The 20,633-nt window shown below is 37.8% G+C and overlaps 1 protein-coding gene across 1 annotated transcript; it reads right to left on the reverse strand.

The window, feature by feature from the left end:
- Positions 1–745: 745 nt before the first annotated feature.
- LOC124502405 (NKG2-A/NKG2-B type II integral membrane protein-like) lies at positions 746–19,075 on the reverse strand. Its single transcript, XM_047067044.1, has 6 exons — positions 18,318–19,075; positions 17,920–17,997; positions 17,404–17,457; positions 16,711–16,862; positions 1,155–1,258; positions 746–923 (listed from the first exon to the last, which is right to left on the reverse strand). The coding sequence occupies exons 1-6, from the start codon at positions 18,502–18,504 to the stop codon at positions 803–805; spliced, it is 696 nt and encodes a 231-aa protein (XP_046923000.1). The 5' UTR covers positions 18,505–19,075; the 3' UTR covers positions 746–802.
- Between the last annotated feature and the right edge of the window lie 1,558 nt (positions 19,076–20,633).

Consider the following 20,633-nt stretch of genomic DNA (forward strand, 5'->3'; position numbering starts at 1 on the left):
ATATTATGATATCTAACTTATATACAATTTGTTTTACTAAACAGCAAAAGCTTAAGAAATGAGTAATATATACCTGAGTATATTTTTTTACATTAATATAATTAAATTGGAGAAACAGTTCTGTGACACCAATGGTGAAGTCTCAAGTACACTTTGGACTTTGGGTGATTTATATGCATTGATGTGAATTCATCCTTTAACATTTTTTTTATTTTTATTTATTTTGGAGACAGAGAGAGAGAGAGACAGAGCCTGATTGGAGGAGGGGGCAGAGAGAGAGGGAGACACGGAATCCGCAGCAGGCTCCAGGTTCCGAGCTGTCAGCACAGAACCTGATGCAGGGCTCAAACCTACAAACTGTGAGATCATGACCTGAGACGAAGTCGGACGCTTAACTGACTGTGCCACCCAGGCGTCCCAATGCAGACTCATCCTTGGTAAGAAATGAAACCTTCTAGTGAGTGATGGTGATAATGGGAGAGTCCATGGATATGTGCAGACAGGGACAATATAGGAAATCTCTGTACCTTCCTCTTAATCTTGTGAACCTAAAATTATACTAAAAACCATCTCTTAAAAATATGCAGAGAAAAGGATTGGATGGTTTTTGAACTAATGAGAGATGTATTCTTTATAAGAGGGAAAGAACATCCAATGGAAAAAAGACAGCCTCTTTAACAAATGGTGCTGGGAGAACTGGACAGCAACATGCAGAAGGTTGAAACTAGACCACTTTCTCACACCATTTACAAAAATAAATTCTTTATAAATGATGAAATAGCATTATGCCAAACTGAAGCAACTAACATGCCTGGTGCTTACAAACATACAGTCTTATTCCAAAGCAGGGTGCAAAACCAAATTTTTTTAAATAAAAATAGAAATATGGACAATTCTTGTCACTCTTTGAAGATACTGACAACCTGAAATAGAAAGAATTATACCTCATTAATCTTAACAATATATACCGGGGTATTTTGTTGAATAAACCATTAACTTGACTAATAGTTATATACCTCAATCCGAATATTTCCCATACTATTCTATGGAAAAACATCAACAACTCTGTTTATCTGATTCTACACATATTGCTCTGTTTCTTTCAAAGATTAATCCTTGTAAGGCATAAAATACAAAGTTGTCAAGAAACTTACACTTTGGAAGAAAACGTTAAGGCTTTTGGCTGCACAGATGAACTATGATGGCTTTTCTGGGAGCCTCTAATCCATACAGTATAAGAGAGTAATTTCGACAAAAACTATGAGAAAATAAATTTCATTAGAAGTCAAATACAAGCTCTTATACTCAATTAATTCTGTAAAAGCAAATAAAAGTTCATCTTTTCTTCCTTTATAGAAGCTTTCAAATTATAATATAATGTTATGCACTGGACACTAAAGTATAAAATTATCTTAGTAAGACTAAGTGAAGAGGACAAACTGACCGTGAAAACAATTTCAGAGTTTAGAAAATGGATCACAGGTAATAACACTTATGAAATACGTACATTGGAAAAAATCCTGGAGATTCAAGTCAGAAGCACATTTGTCATCTTCTCGCCTAGGATGCTCCCGTGCCTCCCCACCTGCCCACCCCTGGCTCAGTGATAAGAAGACTGCAGCTGTTACAACTGGGAGAAGCTGCAAAGAGCAAGGGTGCTGGGAGACCTGATCAGCACTGGGGATGGGGACAGGTACCCATTGATGTTTGAGCTCCAAGTGCTGATTTTGCTCGGTAATGATGAAGAAAACCCATTCTTGTCCTGGTCAGAGCTTGCGGTGTTTGTGTCAAGAACTGTGAGCCCCATAAATATAATGGAAAGATACTGGATGTGAGAATATAACGGAAGAGTTGACATTGGCTCTCTAACACTCTTAGCTGATGGAGAAAATATGCACAGATGGAGAGGAGACTAAGAGGAACCCAGGAGAATGTAAGAGCACAGGAGGTCAGAGAATTGGTAGTAAAGTTATGAACAGTCCCCTCCCACACTCAGGCACACGTGTGCAGACCTCACATTGTGGAAGGTGGAAGCCTACTGACCTGCAGTGTTTGAACACATCCTTTCTAAAAAAAAAAAACAACTAGTAATTAACATCAGAGCTACAAAGTCACATGGTCATAAAGTAAGCAATAAGAATTGGGAAAAATTGAACAAGACTATCAGCAGGGGGACTTTAGTGGAGAAGATTCTGCCATAAAGTTTTTGCACACAAAAAAATAGTAAATCTAGGGGTGTTGGGTGGCTTGTTGGTGAAGCGTCCAGCTTCGGCTCGGGTCATGATCTCCCAGTTGGTGAGTTTAAGCTCCGCGTCGGGCTCTGTGCTGACAGCTCAGAGCCTGGAGTCTGATTCAGATTCTGTGTCTCCCTCTCTCTCTGTCCTTCCCCTTCTCACACACACACACACACACACACACACTCTCTCTCTCAAAAATAAATAAAACATAAGAAAAAAATTAAAAATAATAAATCTAGGAAAAATTAAATAATGCGTGTTTCCTAAATGATATTTTAAAAGGTGTCCATCTAAAAGTTAAAAAATATGATGAGAAATTGGAAAATGTCTTCCAACAAAGGGAAAGCATAGGTCAATAGAAACTTCTACTGGGATAAGTTGTTGTACATATTACAAAAAAAATGTATTTAAAAGTCATATATATTGTACATACTACAAAAAAAGTATTTACAAGTCATATTTATAAATATATGTAAACTACACAGAAAACTTAGTTGCAATAATTACATGAACATGTGATGGCAGAAATATAGCAAGTAGGAAAGATCAACAGAGAAATAAAAGTATATGAAGAAACCACAGAGAATCTAAGTGAACAAATACATACCTGAAATGGAAAATTCACTGAATTTCCTCTACAGAAAATCTGGGATGCAATAGAAAAGAACTGATGAAATTGGAGGAGTAACAAAATTTATTTATATCTTTGGATGAGACAGAAAAAAGAGAAGAATTTACAGAATTCAGAGACTTTCAAAACAGTATCAGGAAAGCCAGCATAGGTCTAAGTAGTATACGAGAACAGCAGAGGCAGAAAAAAACAGGACAACGATCATAAAGTGCAATGAATGAACAACTTACTAATATCATTTAAAATATTTATAGACACCAGAAACTTAGCAAACTGCTACCAGAATGAACACGTACAAATCCATGTCTCATGACATCATAATGAAATGACCAAAGAACACTGGCAAATACAGACGAAGAAATACACTTGAGGGAAGAGAGTGGATTGTGAAGTCACTTAAGTCAGTGTGAAAATCAGGGATGGGTGACACATCTTCCACCTCCATCAGCCTTACAACACATTATCTACCACAGAATCCATACCCCTGCTCTGCACACTAGTTCCGACTAGAACGGGATACAAGCAGCAAGATGAAGGAACAGAAAGAGACAGACCCTAAACCCCCCATGGAAACAATCCCTTAAAAATATCCAGACACAAACCATGTATAATCAGTCTAATCAGTTTTGATAAAGGTACCAGGACCATTCAGTAGGGAAAGACAGCATCATTCAAAAAGGGTGTTTGGAAACTGACTACCCACATGCAGAAGAATGAGGCTGGATGTTTACATTTACACCACACACTAAAATTAACTCAAAATGGACTAAAGACACAAATATAAGTTGTAAACCTATAAACTTCCTCAGAGAAAAAATGGGGGAATATAAACAACATTGTATTTGGCAACGATTTCTTGGCTATGCCACCAAAACCACAGAGCAGAAAGGAAAAGTCCATTGTAGACAAATGGGCGATATCAACCTAAAACATTACTGTGCATTAAAGGGAATGATCAACAATGAAAAGACAGAGTGGAAAAAACACTTGCAAATCATATATCAAACAAGGGAATCATATCTAAAATATATACGGAATCTACAAGTCACTAACGACAAAAACAAACACCGAAAACACAAAGAAAAAATGGGAAAAGAAATTAAATAGGCATATTTCCAAGGAAACATACAAATGGTGAAAAATCATATGCAAAGATGCTCAATATCGCTAATGATCAAAGAAATGCAAATCAAATCACCATGAGTTGTCTCCTCATACTCATTAGGATGGATGCTATAAAAAAAAATGTGTCGGGACGACTGGGTGGCTCAGCTGGTTACGATCTGACTCTTGGTTTTGGCTCACGTCATTGTCTCACAGTTTTTGGATTTGAGCCCCACATCGGGCTCTGTGTTGATGGCGCAAAGCTGGCTTCAGTTGCTCTCTCCCTCCCTCCCTCTACACCTCCTGTGCTCGCTCTCCTCTCTCTCTCTCTCTCTCTCTCTCTCCCCCTCTCTCAAAAGAAATAAATACATATTTTTAAAAAATGTTTCAGGGGCGCCTGGGTGGCGCAGTCGGTTAAGCGTCCGACTTCAGCCGGGTCACGATCTCGCGGTTCGGGAGTTCGAGCCCCGCGTCGGGCTCTGGGCTGATGGCTCAGAGCCTGGAGCCTGTTTCCGATTCTGTGTCTCCCTCTCTCTCTGCCCCTCGCCCGTTCATGCTCTGTCTCTCTCTGTCCCAAAAATAAATAAACGTTGAAAAAAAAAATTTAAAAAAAAAAATGTTTCAGTGTGGAGGTTGAAAGCGAGGAGACTCACACACTGTTCTTGGGAATGTAAATCTGTCAACCGTTATGAAGAAGTGTATGGAGCTTCTTCAAGAAATTAAAAATGCAATTACCACATGGATCAGCAATCCCACATGGAGGAAACTAAAAGAATTGAAAGCAAGATCTTGACGATAGGTGCACACCCATGCTCAGTGCAGCATTATTCATAACAGCCACGTGATAGAAGCAGCCCAAATGTCCACTGATGGATGAATGGAGAAAGAAAGCGTAGTATACACATAACACTGTAATATTATTCAGCCAGAAAAAGGAAGGAAATCCTACCACCTACTACAATATGGATGAAACTCCAGGACATTATGCTAAGTGGAATAAGCCAGTCATACATACGAAGTAAAAATAAAACTGTATGATTCCACTTATACGAAGTATCCAAAGTAGTAAAAGTGATAGAGCAAGTAGAATAGTGATTGCTCAGGGTTGAGGGGAAAGAGGAAAACGGGAATTATTGTTCAGTGAGTTGAGTTCCAGTTTTACAAGCAGAAAGTTCTAGATACCTTTTGGGCAACAATGTGATAGCACTCCTAACCTGTGTGCTTAAATTGGTTAGGTGCATCATCTAGTTAAGGCAAGTGTAAGATGCGAGATAGTGTAAGATTCCCACTATATCACAATTTTGAAAAAGCAAAATTATACAGACAGTAAATACATCAGTGATTGACAGGGTTTAGGGGAAGGAAGGATGGATAGGGGGAGCACAGAGGATTTTGAAGGAAGTGAAACTCTTCTGTATAACTCCATAATGGTTGATACATGTCATTCTATACTTCTCCAAACTCCTAAAATGCACAACATCAAGAGTAAACCTAGACCACCCCACTGAGGGCTTTTGCAAATGAGAGAGTCCATGAACTGCTTGTGCATTGACACATAGACAGTAGGGGAATACAGCATATATCGGTGCTATGTCTGAGTTTTGCTATGAACCTAAAGCCGCTCTAAGAAAGTAGTCGATTTTTTGAACATGGGTAATGCGGTAGATTTTATGTTATGTGGGCTTTTATTTTGCAACAGCTGAAAAATAAAATGAAAGGCAAACAAACAGAAAGAAGTGATCTTGACAAAAAGCAAGGGAAAAACAACTCATTATATTTAGGAAAATAGGAATGTGACTAAAAGAGGTGTTTTCACCAGAAAAATACTGAAAAAAAAAAAAACGAAGCAAACCCACTCCCTGCACACACGCAGAAAAAAACAAAAAAAAAACACCTGTCAAACAAGAATTATAAATTCAGCAAAACAGTCTTTCACAGAAGAAGAAACACAAAGACCCCACATCAAACACAAAACCAAACAGGGTTTCTACTTAGGACACCTGCTTTTCAACAATGTTCTTCAAGCTGCAAGTAAATGACGCTAGATGGTAATGCATATCCACAAGAAAGAATAGAGATCAGCAGGAATGATAAATATGTCGGTAAAATTTACAATCTCTGTGTGTATTTTCCTTTCCTTTACAATCTCTGTGTGTATAGCTTTAAAAGATAAGATATTTGAGGCCATAATTATAGCAGTCACTGTATGGTGGGATCTATAGCATAAACCTTATAGTTTTTAGCATTTGTTCCTTTTTGTGGTACAGTCTCCACAAATGCTTCATTTCAGGGACCCAATATGAAATCACGAAAGCAGAGAAGGTAAAGATGTGAACCAATTGTGTTCAGAAACCAGGGCTAGCTTTCCTCAGGACAGCACTGTTAGAAGTACATGTTTCTCGTTCTCTCTGAAAGTAGGTTGTTCCTTATGAAACCTTTCCTAAGCCGAGGTGGTATAAATTGAAATCGCAAGTATCATTAATTCACATGGGAAGATTGTTGAGCTTTCCCCGATGCAAAAAATAACCAGCGCCCAAAAACCCAAATCACAAAAGATACCCTCCCTTAGGCTTTTCTGACACCTCAAAACACACCTTGTGAGTGGATGCACAAAATAAATTGAGATGAAGCACAGACACTCAAAAATACAGTTCAAACTTCTGCTTGATACTGATATACAGAGTATATAGTTTCTGAGAAATGAACTTGACAGGACGAATCTTGCTGCTTGGGGTGTGAGCTGACACTAACAGTAAAACCAGTACTGAGCACAATTTCCACTTTTCGCCTTTTCTCCTAAAAACAAAAGTCCCCTTCAGATTTCTCCTCTTCAGCAAAAACTGGTACTGATGTAGTTCTTTCACAAAAGCAAAGTGAAGTCATGAAACTTTTTGGAAAGTTGAAGCATACCCATAACACATGGTGGGAACGGAGCTATGTTAGTGTTAATTTAATATATTTTGTTGGAAATTAGTCAGGATTAATGTGACGTAGATGACAATCAGTTAATGATACACGTATAAAGAGCGCCATCAGCAAGAAAGAGACCGAGGAGGCCACAATGCTCATCTGCCCACAAAATCAATCGGAACAATAAACCAACAACTTCAAGCTAAACACGGCTCAGGGAAAGCTCTAGACAACAAAGAAGTCGCAAAAATCAGGTGCTGATCAAAAATCCAGGATGGTCCCGTGGAAAGTAAAGGAAGCATTTTGCCTGCATCACCCAACCCTCCAGCTGAGAGCCACTTGGCTCCTGGAGGAATGCCCTCTGGGGAAGTCACCTCATGGAGAGAAGGGGAGCAGGAGAACCCAGCAAGCTTCAACTCTGTGCATGTGTTCAGCTTTTGCAACAGAGGTGCCTCACCAATGCTGATCCCACTTCATGCACCAGCCCAGAGTGCCCCCTCTACACCTATTCTCAGAGGCTGGAGCTGTTGCAACAGTGAGGGTTGCCTTGAGGAGCTCTTCTCTTAGGGATTGGTTGCCATAGCTCCTCGTCTGTAGGAGACTAGAGCTGCCTCTGATTTTTGCCCACTCCTGTCCTAGTTGGGGCTTTGTCTCACACTACTGGGGCTGTTTCCTGACCCCAACGTCTTAATATGTGCCTTAGCTGCAACTAGTGGTGCATACGTTGCTGCCCTGAGCCCCACTCACCATGTTCCATTTTATGACCCTGTGTCTTCATTGTAAAGGATGTTCCTGCTATTCGGAACCCCAAAACCTCCCAGGCCTTGACTCTGAACTGCCATAGCTAACACCCGAAGACTTTTCTCCGCCTATGGTAGCTCAAGGCTCTGACCCGTCATTGGTAGGCCAAGTCACCACTGCCTTGAGCCCCATCTCTTCGGTCCCACTGTAGGACTCAGACGCTTCATTGCTGCTACTATACTGCTGCATCCCAAGACACTTTCAGTTTCCACGTGACCGCTTAAGCTGTCATTCGAGGCCATGTGGCTAGAGGTCTGTGTCCAGATCCCCGGGTCCTGGTACATGGCTTTAATAAATCATGAATGGATCATTCTGCTGCTCTCTAGTGACTGCCACTTGGGACAGACTTGAACCTTTGACTCACCCTCCCCACTGTATGTTGCTACCACACGCTGACCACTGGCTCCAAGCCACCACTGTACCTTGTCATCCAGGGCCTGTGTGACTGCTATATTCCTGTGCCAGTCAGAGTTACAACAGTGAGCCCCTGAGACCCAGGTATAGTTGCCATGGAATATCTACACATGTCACCTCCCTAGTGCCACAGCCACAACAAGGGAACTTATGTACCGAGACCCAGTTGTTATGGTAGTTCCATGTGGTGCCTGGTCTTGGGCAACAGCTTCAAAAGTGCTTTGAGGGCTCTGAGGTCAGCATGCCATGCCAGACACCAAAAAGGAACATCTCACAAGATCTTCTTCCCATAGAATGACAGAAGAAAGCGTGATGACATTTTGAAAGTGGTCAAAGGGAAAGAAACAGTCAACCAAGAATACCTTACTCAGCAAATCTGTCATTTAGAAATGAAGAAAAGATAAAGACTTTCCCAGCATCCTGGAGGGTGGTGTGTCAACGTATCGACACTTGCCCCATATTGCAGTCAGGGGAAAGCAGCAGAATGAGGCCTGTGGTGGTTAAAGTCAGGTGTCAGAAGAAATTAGACCTGCCCTATGCAAATGTTAAAGGGCATTCATTAAGCTGAAACTAAGAGACAAAAATTGGTCACATAAAACACATAAAAAATATAAAATCACTGGGAGAGACAAAAGGGAAAAGATCCTTGACTTTGGTTAGGTAATGAACTCAGGGATAAGCCCTCAAAATCACAGGCAACAAAAACTAAAATAAAAAAAGCAGGACTGCTTTAAATGAAAGACCTTCTGCCCAGCAAAGGAAAGAATCAAATAATTGAGAGATCATGGACAGAAGAGAAAAAAATATCTGAAATCCAATATCAGATAAGGGACTAATATCACATGTATATAAAGAACACAAACAATGAAATAAAAGCAAAGAAAGAAATCTAAAATAAAAATGGGCCAAGGGCCTCAGTATACATTTTTCTGAAGACATGCAAATGGCCAATAGGTACATGAAAGGTGCTCAAAATCACTGATCAGGGTAATACAAATCGAAACCACAATGAGATATCACCTCACAGCTGTAAGAGGCTCTTTCCAAAAGATAAGAGAGAATTAATGTGGTGAGGATGTGAAGAAAATGAAATCCTTTGGGGGAAATGTAAACTGGTGCTGCCACAAAGGAAAATAGTATGGCAGTTTTTCAGTAATGTCACTTTTACATACGTATTTAAAGGAACTGATCAGTGGGCCACCTGGGCGGCTCCTAAGGTTGAGTGTTCGACTTTGGCTTTGGTCATAATCTTGTTTGTGGGTTCAAGTCCCCTCTTGGGCTCTGTGCTGAAGCTCCAAGCCTGGAATGTGCTTTGGATTCTGTGTCTCCCTGTCTCTCTGACCCCCCCACTCCTCTCAAAAATAAATAAACATTAAACATTTTTCAAAATAAATAAAGGCACTGATCAGCTCCTCAAAGGTCTATCTGCACACCCATGCTCGTTGCAACATTATTCCCAATAGCCGAGAAATGAAAGGAACCTAAGTATCTGCCAACTGACATATAATTAAAGAAAGTGTGATATATATACACATACATACCCATACACACACACACACACACACACACACACACACAAACACTGAAATATTATTTAAGCAGGTAACAGAAGAAAATCTTGCCATTTGTGGGCAAATGGAAGGGCCTTGAAGGCATTATGTTGAGTGACAAAAATAAGACAGAGAGAGACAAATATTGTATTGCCTTACATAGGAAATCTAAAAAACTGAACTGGTAAAAACAAAGAGTAGAATGTGTTTATCAGGAGTTGTGGGTTGGGGGGTTTCGGAAGATATTTAAGAATACAAATTAACGGGGCTCCTGGGTGGCTTAGTCAATTAAGCACCCAACTTTGGCTCAGGTCATGATCTCACGGTTTCTGAGTTTGAGTCTCATGTCGGGTTCTGTGCTGACCGCTCAGAGCCTGGAGCTTTCTTCACATTCTGTGTGTGTGTGTCTCTCTCTCTCTGACCCTCACGCACTCATGTCTGTCTGTCTGTCTGTCCCTCTCAAAAAATAAACATTAAAAAAATTTCTTAAAGAATACAAAATTATAACTAGCAGATAACAATTGCTGGAGGTCTAATATACAATGTAGTGATTACAGACAACATTACTGTTTTATAAACTTTGAAGTTGCTGAGACTAATTCTTAGCTGTCCTCAACACACACAAAGAATGATAAACATGTGACATGACAAAGGTGTTACCTAACATGGCCACAGTAGTCATATGGCAATACATAGACTTATCAAAGGAACACATTGTAGACCTTAAATGTATACAAGGTTAGACGTCAATTTCATCTCCATAAAAACAAGCAAAAGATTTGTAATACCTACCACTCCTACTAAGGAAAAAGCTTAAGAATATAGCTAAGACATCAATAGAGGAATTAAATGGAACTCTAATATATGTTTAATACAAACGATATCATGCAAAATGGAAAAAGAAAACAAGACATAAATATAGAGTAAATAGCGAATGGTATACTTAAATCCAACTATCCCAGTAATTGCATTCATGTGAATTAAATAAATATTCCAATTATACAATAGAAAGTGTCATCCTGAATAAAAGAGTAGCATCCATCTATATGCTCCCTGTAATGGACACATGGTAGATTCAAAGGCAAAATTGGAGAAAATAAAAGGATACCAAAAAAATAGACCCTACAAGGAATAATCAGAAATGGCCAATAACAAAGCCAATATTCTAATGACAAAGTAAGTGTTAAAACAAGAAATATTAGTAGAAATTAAAAGAAACATTTCAAAACGTTAAGGCTCTCAATATAAGAGGAAGATAAAACAATTATAAACATAACATTATTCACCTAACAAGAGAATCCTTAAACACATGGAATAGACATGACAGTATTAGAAGGATAAATAGACAACTCAATGAGTTTAGTTGAAGACTGAAACCTTTTCCTTCAGTAAGACCAGCTATTCACAAAATCAGGGAGACTAAGGAAGACTGTCAAAATACTAGGAACTAGCTTGACGTAACTGACGTACATAGGAAGAGTTCCAGGGCATCGATAGGGATCAAAAATTTTGAGGATGGAAATATTCAAAGTATTTTCTCTGAAGACAAAGAAATCAATGAGAAGAAACAATGGAAAGAAATCCGGGAAATTTCCAACACGTGGACAGTGATAGACTTCTGAAAAATTTACCTTTCAAAGATGAAATCTTTGAAAATATCTTGTGCCGGATGACAGAAATTACCTTGTACTGGTTGATAATAAACTGAGACTACATCATAACTGTTAGGATGAAACTAAAGTCGGGTAGAGACAATTTTGACCTTCGTCAATTACGCCACAAAGGAAGAACATTATAAATGCATGGTCTAAGTTGCTTCCCTCTCAAGAAGCAAGAAGAGAAGGGCCACTTAAGGTTATAGAAGGAAGAAATGATACACATACGTTTAGCTAAAACCTGACTGTAAAAGATGTGTAGTCGAATAAATCAAAGAAGCCCCAAATGGATCAATACCCAAATATCCAAGAACGTCAGCAATAGAATCAGTGAATACATTGTAGTAGAATCCGACAACAGAACAACAAAGAGATGTGGACAATTTACAACCGGTGCAGCTATAGGGATGAATCACACAAGTTTACCTTCACCTGAAAATGCCAAAAATACAATATGCATACCGTATGATTCCATGTATATAAACCGTTTTTAAAATGCAGAAAAGAACTTGTTAGTGGCATTTTGCAATGCTGGTAACACTCATTTTCTCATTCCATGCAATGGTCACACTGAAAACTCAGCCCGTCTATTGGCATGTATAGCTGTGATCCATCTGTATGTACATTACACCACAATAAAAACTATCAGAGGAGGGGCGCCTGGGTGGCACAGTCGGTTAAGCGTCCGACTTCAGCCAGGTCATGATCTCGCGGTCTGTGAGTTCGAGCCCCGCGTCGGTCTCTAGGCTGATGGCTCGGAGCCTGGAGCCTGTTTCCGATTCTGTGTCTCCCTCTCTCTCTGCCCCTCCCCCGCTCACGCTCTGTCTCTCTCTGTCCCCAAAATGAATACAAACCGTTGAAAAAAAAATTAAAAAAAAAAACTATCAGAGGAGAATATTATGAAGAAACGCAAATATATTTAAATGTGATTCCTCTGATGAAGAAGGCACCTGAAAAAACTAATATTTATTCTCATTTTTAAAAAGCCTTTAGAAAGGGGCACCTGGGTGGTTCCATTGGTTGAGCATCCAACTCTTGATTTTGGCTCAGGTCATGATCTCAATTTGTGAGTTGCAGCCCTGCATTGGGCTCTGTGTTGACAGCGGGAACCTGCTTGGAATTTTCTCTCTCTTCCTTTCCCTCTCTCTGTCCCTCTCCTGTCCACTTCCCTCTCACACAAAATAAATAAATAAATGTAAACATTTTTTAAAAACTTTAGAAAGATACAAATGAATAGGAAACATCCAGGAAGATCCTGAATAGATAAAATAACTCTGAAAAGGAACTTGTATAAACTCACCGTTTACCAAAGGACAATTTAGGGGGCAGCTGGGTAGATCAGTCAGTTGTGCTCCTGCCTAGGTCATGATCGGATTGTTCCTGAGATGGAGCCCCAAGGCAGGCTCTGTGCTGACCCCCTACCCCTCCCACCATTTGCATTCTCACTGTCTCAAAATAAATACATAAACATTTAAAATAAAAAGGAAGGTCTTTTTTAAAAAAAATTAAGCTTTATTTATTTGTGTGTGAGTGTGAGAGACAGAGAGAAAGAGAGAGAGTTAGTGGAGGAGGAGCAGAGAGAGGGAGACACAGAATCCAATGCAACCTCCAGGCTCTAGCAGTCAGCACAGAGCCTGACGCAGGGCTCAAACCCATGAACCGCGAGATCATGACCTGAGCCAATGTTGGATGCCCAAATGACTGAGCCACCCAGTCACCCCCAAGAAAGTATTTAAATTATGAAACTAACATTAAAAAAAACATAAGGACACTAATTAAACACATGAGAAAGTGCAAAATTTGTACCCACACAATACGAAATTCAGATTTCCAAAAAATGCACATTCATTGGAATAGTATAGTCTTTTCAATAAAGGCTGTGGAAACAATGGAGTATTAAATACTATTAATAATTATATACTTTATACTATATTAAAATGCTCAAAATTGATCACACATAATTGAAAACAAAATCTTTCGAAAAAAAATTTTTTTTAATGTTTATTTATTTTTGAGGCAGAGAGAGACAGAGCATGAACGGGGGAGGGGCAGAGAGAGAAGGAGACACAGAATCAGAAGCAGGCCCCGGGCTCTGAGCCATCAGCCCAGAGCCCGACGCGGGGCTCGAACTCACGGACCGCGAGATCGTGATCTGAACTGAAGTCGGACGCTTAACTGACTGAGCCACCCAGGCGCCCCGAAAACAAAATCTTTCAAGACGTATTATAAAAAGTGCATGACCTACAGTTGGGCAGAGATATTTTACACAAAATACCAAGAACACAATCCATGAAAGAAGAACTTGATGAAGTGTAGTTCATCAAGATAATGTCTGCTCTTTGAAGAGAAAAGAAAGTCATAAACTTGTGAAGAAACATGTACAAATCATACATCTAATAAAAGGCTTGCCGCCAGGGTACGTAAAGAGTTCTCAAAATACAATGAAACAAAGTAAAAATATTACCAAAATATTTCTATAGATACTTCACCAAACACCATGTGGACATGGCCAATGAGTACAGGAAAAGATGCTCAACACCATGAGTCTTAGGAGCATTCAAATGAAAACCACCCCAGACCAGACTTTCTGTTCTGGAAAGATAGACTGGATAGACTTTTCCCTATTCCTCCCACCAATACAGCTACAATCCCTGGGTATTATTCCTAAGACAACATAGAGTCAGAAAGATAACGAGAAAGACGACAGATCCCAGCCCTGGAGACCCAAGGAATGACATGGTGGTGAGCTCCCCGGAATTTCCCTCTACTTCACATAGACTGGTGTCAGAGAGCCTAACAAACCACAGACACCAACAGGTACATACCCAAGTCTCCAAAATATTTTTTCTCTCTGGTCAAAATGACAGATAAAAGGCATTCTAGAAAGGTAGAAAAGCTTTAGACACTAACTGGGTGATTCTAATAAAAAACCATTGACTATCCACCAAAAATATCAATAGGCATCCTAATCAAGACTTTGTCTGATAAAGGAAAACTAAGAAAATGTATCACCACCAGACCCACTCTGAAAGACCTCCTAAAGGGAATAAATGGTAAAAGAAGGCATTTTGGATCATAAGGAAGAAAGAGAGAAGAAAACTAAGAATAAAATTCTTACTAGGTTAATGGACTTTCCTTCACCTCCTGTGTTTTCGAAATTGTTCGATATTTGAAGCAAAATTATCAGTTGAAGCAAAATTATAAATTCCATGTGATTCTCAAAGTAAGTGGAGAAATAGTTAGAACACTTAGAGTATAACTGGGACATGGTAAGGGGTCATAAAGTCAAGTAAATCTCTGCATTTTACTCAAACTGCTGTGGGTTGTGATGGACTGTATAGACCGTGATCTATGAATATATACTTCTCTATATAAAGATATATAATATCTATATTATTTATGTAAAGTAGATTAGAGAATATGTATACATATATAGCTTTATGTATATAAAATTATTGATGAAGAAAAGACCTACTTTGCTATAAATGATGCTCCATCACAGAGGTAATGATGTAGAAAAATATAACCTTCACTTTTATCTCAGCATCAGAAATATAGCATCACAAAAAATAAATTCTATTTGGATAATAAACCATAATTAAAAGTTAAAACATAAGTAAATAAAGAAAAAGGTAAATGCAGGAATATAATAGAGGAAATTATATTCATGAACTTTCGCTAACTCCTCAAATAGGTCCGTAATAATCATTGTAACACACAAAATGCTAAGTAGGACCATGGTAACATTAAAATTCTATTCATTCCAAAAAGAGAGAAAGAAAAATGAAGAAGGAGGTGGGGAAAAAGAAAAGAAAAGAAAATTGACCAAAGAAACTATACGGCTTAAGGTACAATGCTGAGTGAAATAAGTCAGTCAGAGAAGGACAGATATCATGTTTTCACTCATATGTGGATGTTGAGAAACTTAAGAATAGACCGTGGTGTAAGGGAAGGGGAAAAAAATAGTTACAAACAGAGAGGGAAGGAGGCAACCCACAAGACACTCTTAAATACAGAGAACAAACTAAGGGTGGATAGTGGGGTGGGGGATAGAGGAAAATGGGTGGTGGGCATTGAGGAGGGCACTTGCTGGGATGAGCATTGGGTGTTGGATGTAAGCCAATTTGGCAATAAATTATATTTAAAATAAATAAATAAATAAATAAATAAATAAATAAATAAATAAATAAAAATTCTGATCATTAAAGACTCCAGTATGAGAGTGAAAATGCAGATGCAGGTATTTGCATCTTAAAAGCTCAAAAAAGAGATCATATCTGAAATATGACAAAGACTTCTAAGAAGTGAAAAGAAGACACCATCCTGGAGAAATGGGCAAGAGACACAACCCAACACTTCTCATTCTCACAAAAGAGAATAGCCTTGAGATTTACAACCCAGGAAAATGGTACTGTTTCTAACCATCAGAACTTTTAATTCATTTTTCTGAGACTGCTGAGCTTTGGATCAAAGGCCTATTTGGTACAACATATTTTACACCATAAAATAGAAAAATATAGGGATAATTTCGTATAGTGAAATATACACATATCTACGACTGTGCAATTTCCTACTAATGCTTACAGGGAAGTGTAGTATAATTATACATAAATACAATCATTTTACATTTATACATCATTATTTTATTATGAAAACCATATTATATTACATAGTTATAATATGTATATTATATATATTATGTAGTTATATATGTTATGTAGTTATATATATATATATATGTAGGTATATATAATAAGTGATTATGATATGTTGAGGAAGACATAGAAAAGAATTTTCATAAAATTTTATTCATAATATCCACATATTAAAAAAAACTAAATTTCTGAGAATGGTTTTTAAAATGTCATATTCATATAAGACAGCAGTGAAATTTCACAAACTATAGACATATGTGTTTATATAGACACATTACAGATAGTATCTGGGAGAGAAGGGAGACACACAGAAAAATGCACATTGAATGATTCCATTGGTATAAAGCTCCAAATAAACAGAGATATTTCATAAAATGAAAATGGGCAGGCCTGATAAAGGCTCTAAACTTCTGTCTCATGATGTAATTTGTAACTGTGTGATTCTATTTTGTAATCAATTTGCACATCATATGCCTAGTTTCCTTGATGTGTTGTAAAATTAAATGTAAAGTCTATTTCAGGAAAAAGAGCATTTCTAGAAACACAGGTTTCTATGAAAAGTAAGACCTAGAAATGATCAAATATACATTAAAAGTATAAAAATGTAAATAATGTGTCATAGAGTCAAACCATGGAATATTAGACTTTAAAATATGTAAACTATAAATACATATGTAACTATGGATGAACTCTACAAGCATAATATTAACTCACAAGCTTTTAACAGAATCTGGAAACATCTTGAAAACTTACCTCATCCTCTTCATCATCATAGTAGAGCAGGGTAGAATTCTTAGAAGCACAAGACGTCAAACTCTCGTTCCATGATTTTTCCTCAGTGCTAATGTAATAGCAGTTGTTGGAATACGTAACCCACTCTTTCAGACAATGACAACAGAGACACGCTGGAGACAGATTATGAGATATTATCCAAAAAGCTTTGACTATTACAAAATGAAAATTTACATACTGTATATGGATACACATACGTGTACATAACATATTCGTAGACCCTCACAAGCTGGTAAAAGTAAAGCAAAACACACACACACACACACACACACACACACACACTCAGAGAAGAGTCAGGCTTTCATCCCCTAATTTATTGTGCCCATATAAAGCAAACACAAAAATGTCCATCTCTACATGTCCTTAGAGTCAGTGAACAAAACCACCTTTATGGAATGATTTATCTTTTATCATGTTATAGGAGGAGGGAACGTGAGGCAATTGTTAACAACAGGTACAGTAATTTTAAATGAGTATTTCTTAGTGTTGTTGCCTGAGAAGTAATACTCTCCTATAATCATTATTTCTGAAAGTTCATTAGGCGATTTCCTAATTCACTTTTCCCAAAAGAATCTATTATCCTCTTTGCCTAGTTGAAGATAGAGCTAAAATAGACACGAAACTAATATCAGAACTTTGCAAGGGATGTTGTACCTTTGTGGATCCTTGTTTCCAGGAATGTTTTGTTCTGTTCTGGTCCTTCAGTAGCTAGAACATTAAAGCAATTCTCAAAAAACATAATATTCAATGAAATAAATCATAATAATTTGAGTTTCCTACTTTAAAATTGGGTGTGCTATTTTACCAGACAAATTTAATGAAGTAATGAACATGAGGGAGGAAATACTTCAAAATATTAAAAAACCAAACCTCACCATCTCTTACAATATTTGGTTTAAGCAACCTCAAGAATTAATGAGTATTTCACCATAAAGTCTCTTCTATGACTTGCCTTAGAGTTATTAAATCCAAATATATGTTTAATTCTCCCTAAATGTATTCTGTTATTTCTACTTTAGATAACCTCTAAATAATCATTCCACACTTAGAGCATGCATTAAAAATGCGTTAAAATGAGATAATAAATTCAAAGTATTTACACACTATGTCGAGGAAGTAATGATCAGTAAGGTGAAATATTCCCTTTTAGTCATTCAAACACGTACTTACAGGGGATAACAGCTATTTTTACCACAGTGGACATCAAGACGAGGCAGAGGATTCCTAAGATACCAGCAATGAGCTTCTCTGGACATGATGGTGAATAGTAGGAAGAGAAAGGCAAACACTGAGAAAGGATGCCTGGAAACAATCATTTACGAGATATACAAGCAAGAGAACCAATAATGCACAGGGAATCACATACAATAACCTGCACCTCAAACCCATCACTATCATTGGAATCTTCTCTCAGAATATACCAATGCATTCAAATCAATACCATATTCCAACCTCCAGCTCTGGTCCTCACAAATGAAAACTATGTGAAATCCTATTCTTTCCCCACACACCTGCACCCTACCTTCACATCCTAAAACAGATATACCTGCTTGTATTAAATGTTTTACCTTTGCAGGGAGAGTTCTTGCCATTCCCTTGAAGGTCCCGAGAAGCATTTTGAAGATTCAATTCTGCATAGGTTATCTCCTCCTCGGTTACTGAAATGGAACTTTCCGTGCCCTTAGGTTGCACTTGCTGTCTTTTTGAGCCCTTAGCATGATGGAGTTCCGCATAAGTCACGCCTTGGTTGTTCATGTCTGCAGCTGAGTAGTGTCAGCTACAATGTGGATGAAACTGCCCTGAAGGTCTTGATCAAGAGTGTGGGTCATGTGCTGACGACATTGCTAGTCCAGTGACACCGTGTGGGGTGCAGGGTGAGGGAGACTCCTCATTTGCAGTTGAATAATGTAAAATCTGGTACTAACTTCCATAGAGCTTGAAATAAGTGTTTCATGATAGAATAAATGTTTTTTATTTACAATAATAGCACAATAATACTGATTGGAAAACATGTAAGGCACTAAATTAGTGAAAAAGAAAGGAATTCATGAATAATAATGTCCTCATGAATGTAAGGACAGTTTCCACAGACATATTTCAACACTATGAGAATAACCAGGTTAAAATTAAAACGCTGTATTAGAAACAAAAGTGTTGCACCATTTTTTGACAATGTTAAAGCCATTATTGGTTAAAAATTAAGTGCTCTAAGATGGGAGAATATTATTTTTAGCACATGTAGGAATTTCCTGTTGCAAATGACTTTTATTTGTGGTTTTAAGTTGTTTCCAAAAGTAATGCAGTACTATCAAAATGATATTTTATTTTGAACATCTGCAGAGTTCTGAGAATTGTTAAATTTTAGAAGAAATATTTCATATGTTGCAAAATGTTGCATGGCACAATAAGTTATCCAAAGCAGGAACAACAGTGGAAACAGAAAACAAAAAACAAAAAACAAAAAACCATTTTTAAAAGAAGACTTAATGAACATCAAACAGTGACAACTGATTTAATGTCAAAGATATGAAACCTTTATGATAAATAAAAGGGTAGATCATTTTTGGAGGAACGCAATTGTTACAAACTTCTAGAAAGATCTTATTTCAAAGGCAGTGAGGGTAGACTCTAGTTGTACAGTTATACTAATAAATCACGTAAATGTAATTTCACACTTCAGTCAATGAGCTCTGCAGTCAGTGGACTCTGGAATTACTCCTGGCTCTCAAAGTGCAAAGTATCACCTTTAAAAATTCTTTCATGATGAGGCGCCTGGGTGGCTTGGTCGGTTAAGCGTCCAACTTCGGCTGAGGTCATGAACTAATGGTTCATGGGTTGGAGCCGTGCACTGGGCTCTGTGCTGACAGCTCAGAGCCTGGAGCCTGCTTTGTATTCTGTGTCTCCCCCTCTCTCTGCTCTTCCCCCACTCGCGCTCTCTCTTTGTCTTTCAAATATAAAAAATTGTTAAAAAAAATTTTAATTATTTCGTGTCTAGCTATCTCATTTACTAATCTAAAATAGGAATTAAAATATGTAGAATGTGATGCATATAAGGCACTTAAACTCAATCTGACTGTTCTAAGATCTCAATAACATATTAGTTATATTAATTATTTTTAACACAATAATTGTTTATCATTAGTGATTCATATCATTTAGACCATGTAACATAATTCATTAGACAGGAGTGTCTTTCAGTATTGAATATCTTTCTTGGCCAAGTTTTGTTCAATTTTATAAATAGTCTTTGGATTGTTTATAGTTAAGTTTAAGTTAGCATTTTTATAGAAGGTACCTCATTTTGCATTTTATAAAAAATCAAACTGCTTTCATTTATTGAAGTAAATATATGAGGAATTACATTTGACCTATATGATATAATGGATTCATTTGAAGAATCTATTTTTAAAGGCTGGGTAAATATCAAATAATATGTAATATATCATTGATGACAAATCCAAATTAAGTGTCCTTCGTCATGATGCTTATTTGATCTCACCCGAAATTATATTGATTTACAAACCCAATTATGCATATGAATATGCTCTTAATGACTTCTCCACAGGCAAGAATTTGAACATTGTAAGATCTCCAACATATTTCATGCTCATTCTTGTTTGTTACCCTGACTTGTTGGAATGCAGATACCAATGTTCTCTGTGATTTCATTGTATATTAGCTGTGTCTCAGATGCATCCCACCAGCATTTATAATCTCCCACTCACTGAGGTGACTACTAGAAAGGCAGGACCGTGATGACACATACCTTCTGTTGGCCAGTCACGCATCGTCCAGAGGGAACCAGGTTCCTCTTGTAAACAGAAAATATCTGTGGTCTTCACAGCCTGCCGGCCCTGTGAGAGCTCAGAGTGAGGCAATAATGG

Source organism: Lynx rufus, unplaced genomic scaffold, assembly GCF_022079265.1.
Source record: "Lynx rufus isolate CCGP_SWC_20201006 ecotype Redwood Valley unplaced genomic scaffold, mLynRuf1.p SCAF_7, whole genome shotgun sequence".
NCBI lineage: Eukaryota > Metazoa > Chordata > Mammalia > Carnivora > Felidae > Lynx > Lynx rufus.

Coding starts and splice junctions, on each gene's coding strand:
- LOC124502405 (XM_047067044.1), bottom strand. CDS start 18,504: ATGAACAACCAAGGCGTGACTTATGCGGAACTCCATCATGCTAAGGGC. Junction 17,458..17,919: donor AAAAATAGCTGTTATCCCCT/GTAAGTACGTGT, acceptor TTAATGTTCTAG/CTACTGAAGGACCAGAACAG. Junction 16,863..17,403: donor GGAAACAAGGATCCACAAAG/GTACAACATCCC, acceptor ATCTGTCTCCAG/CGTGTCTCTGTTGTCATTGT.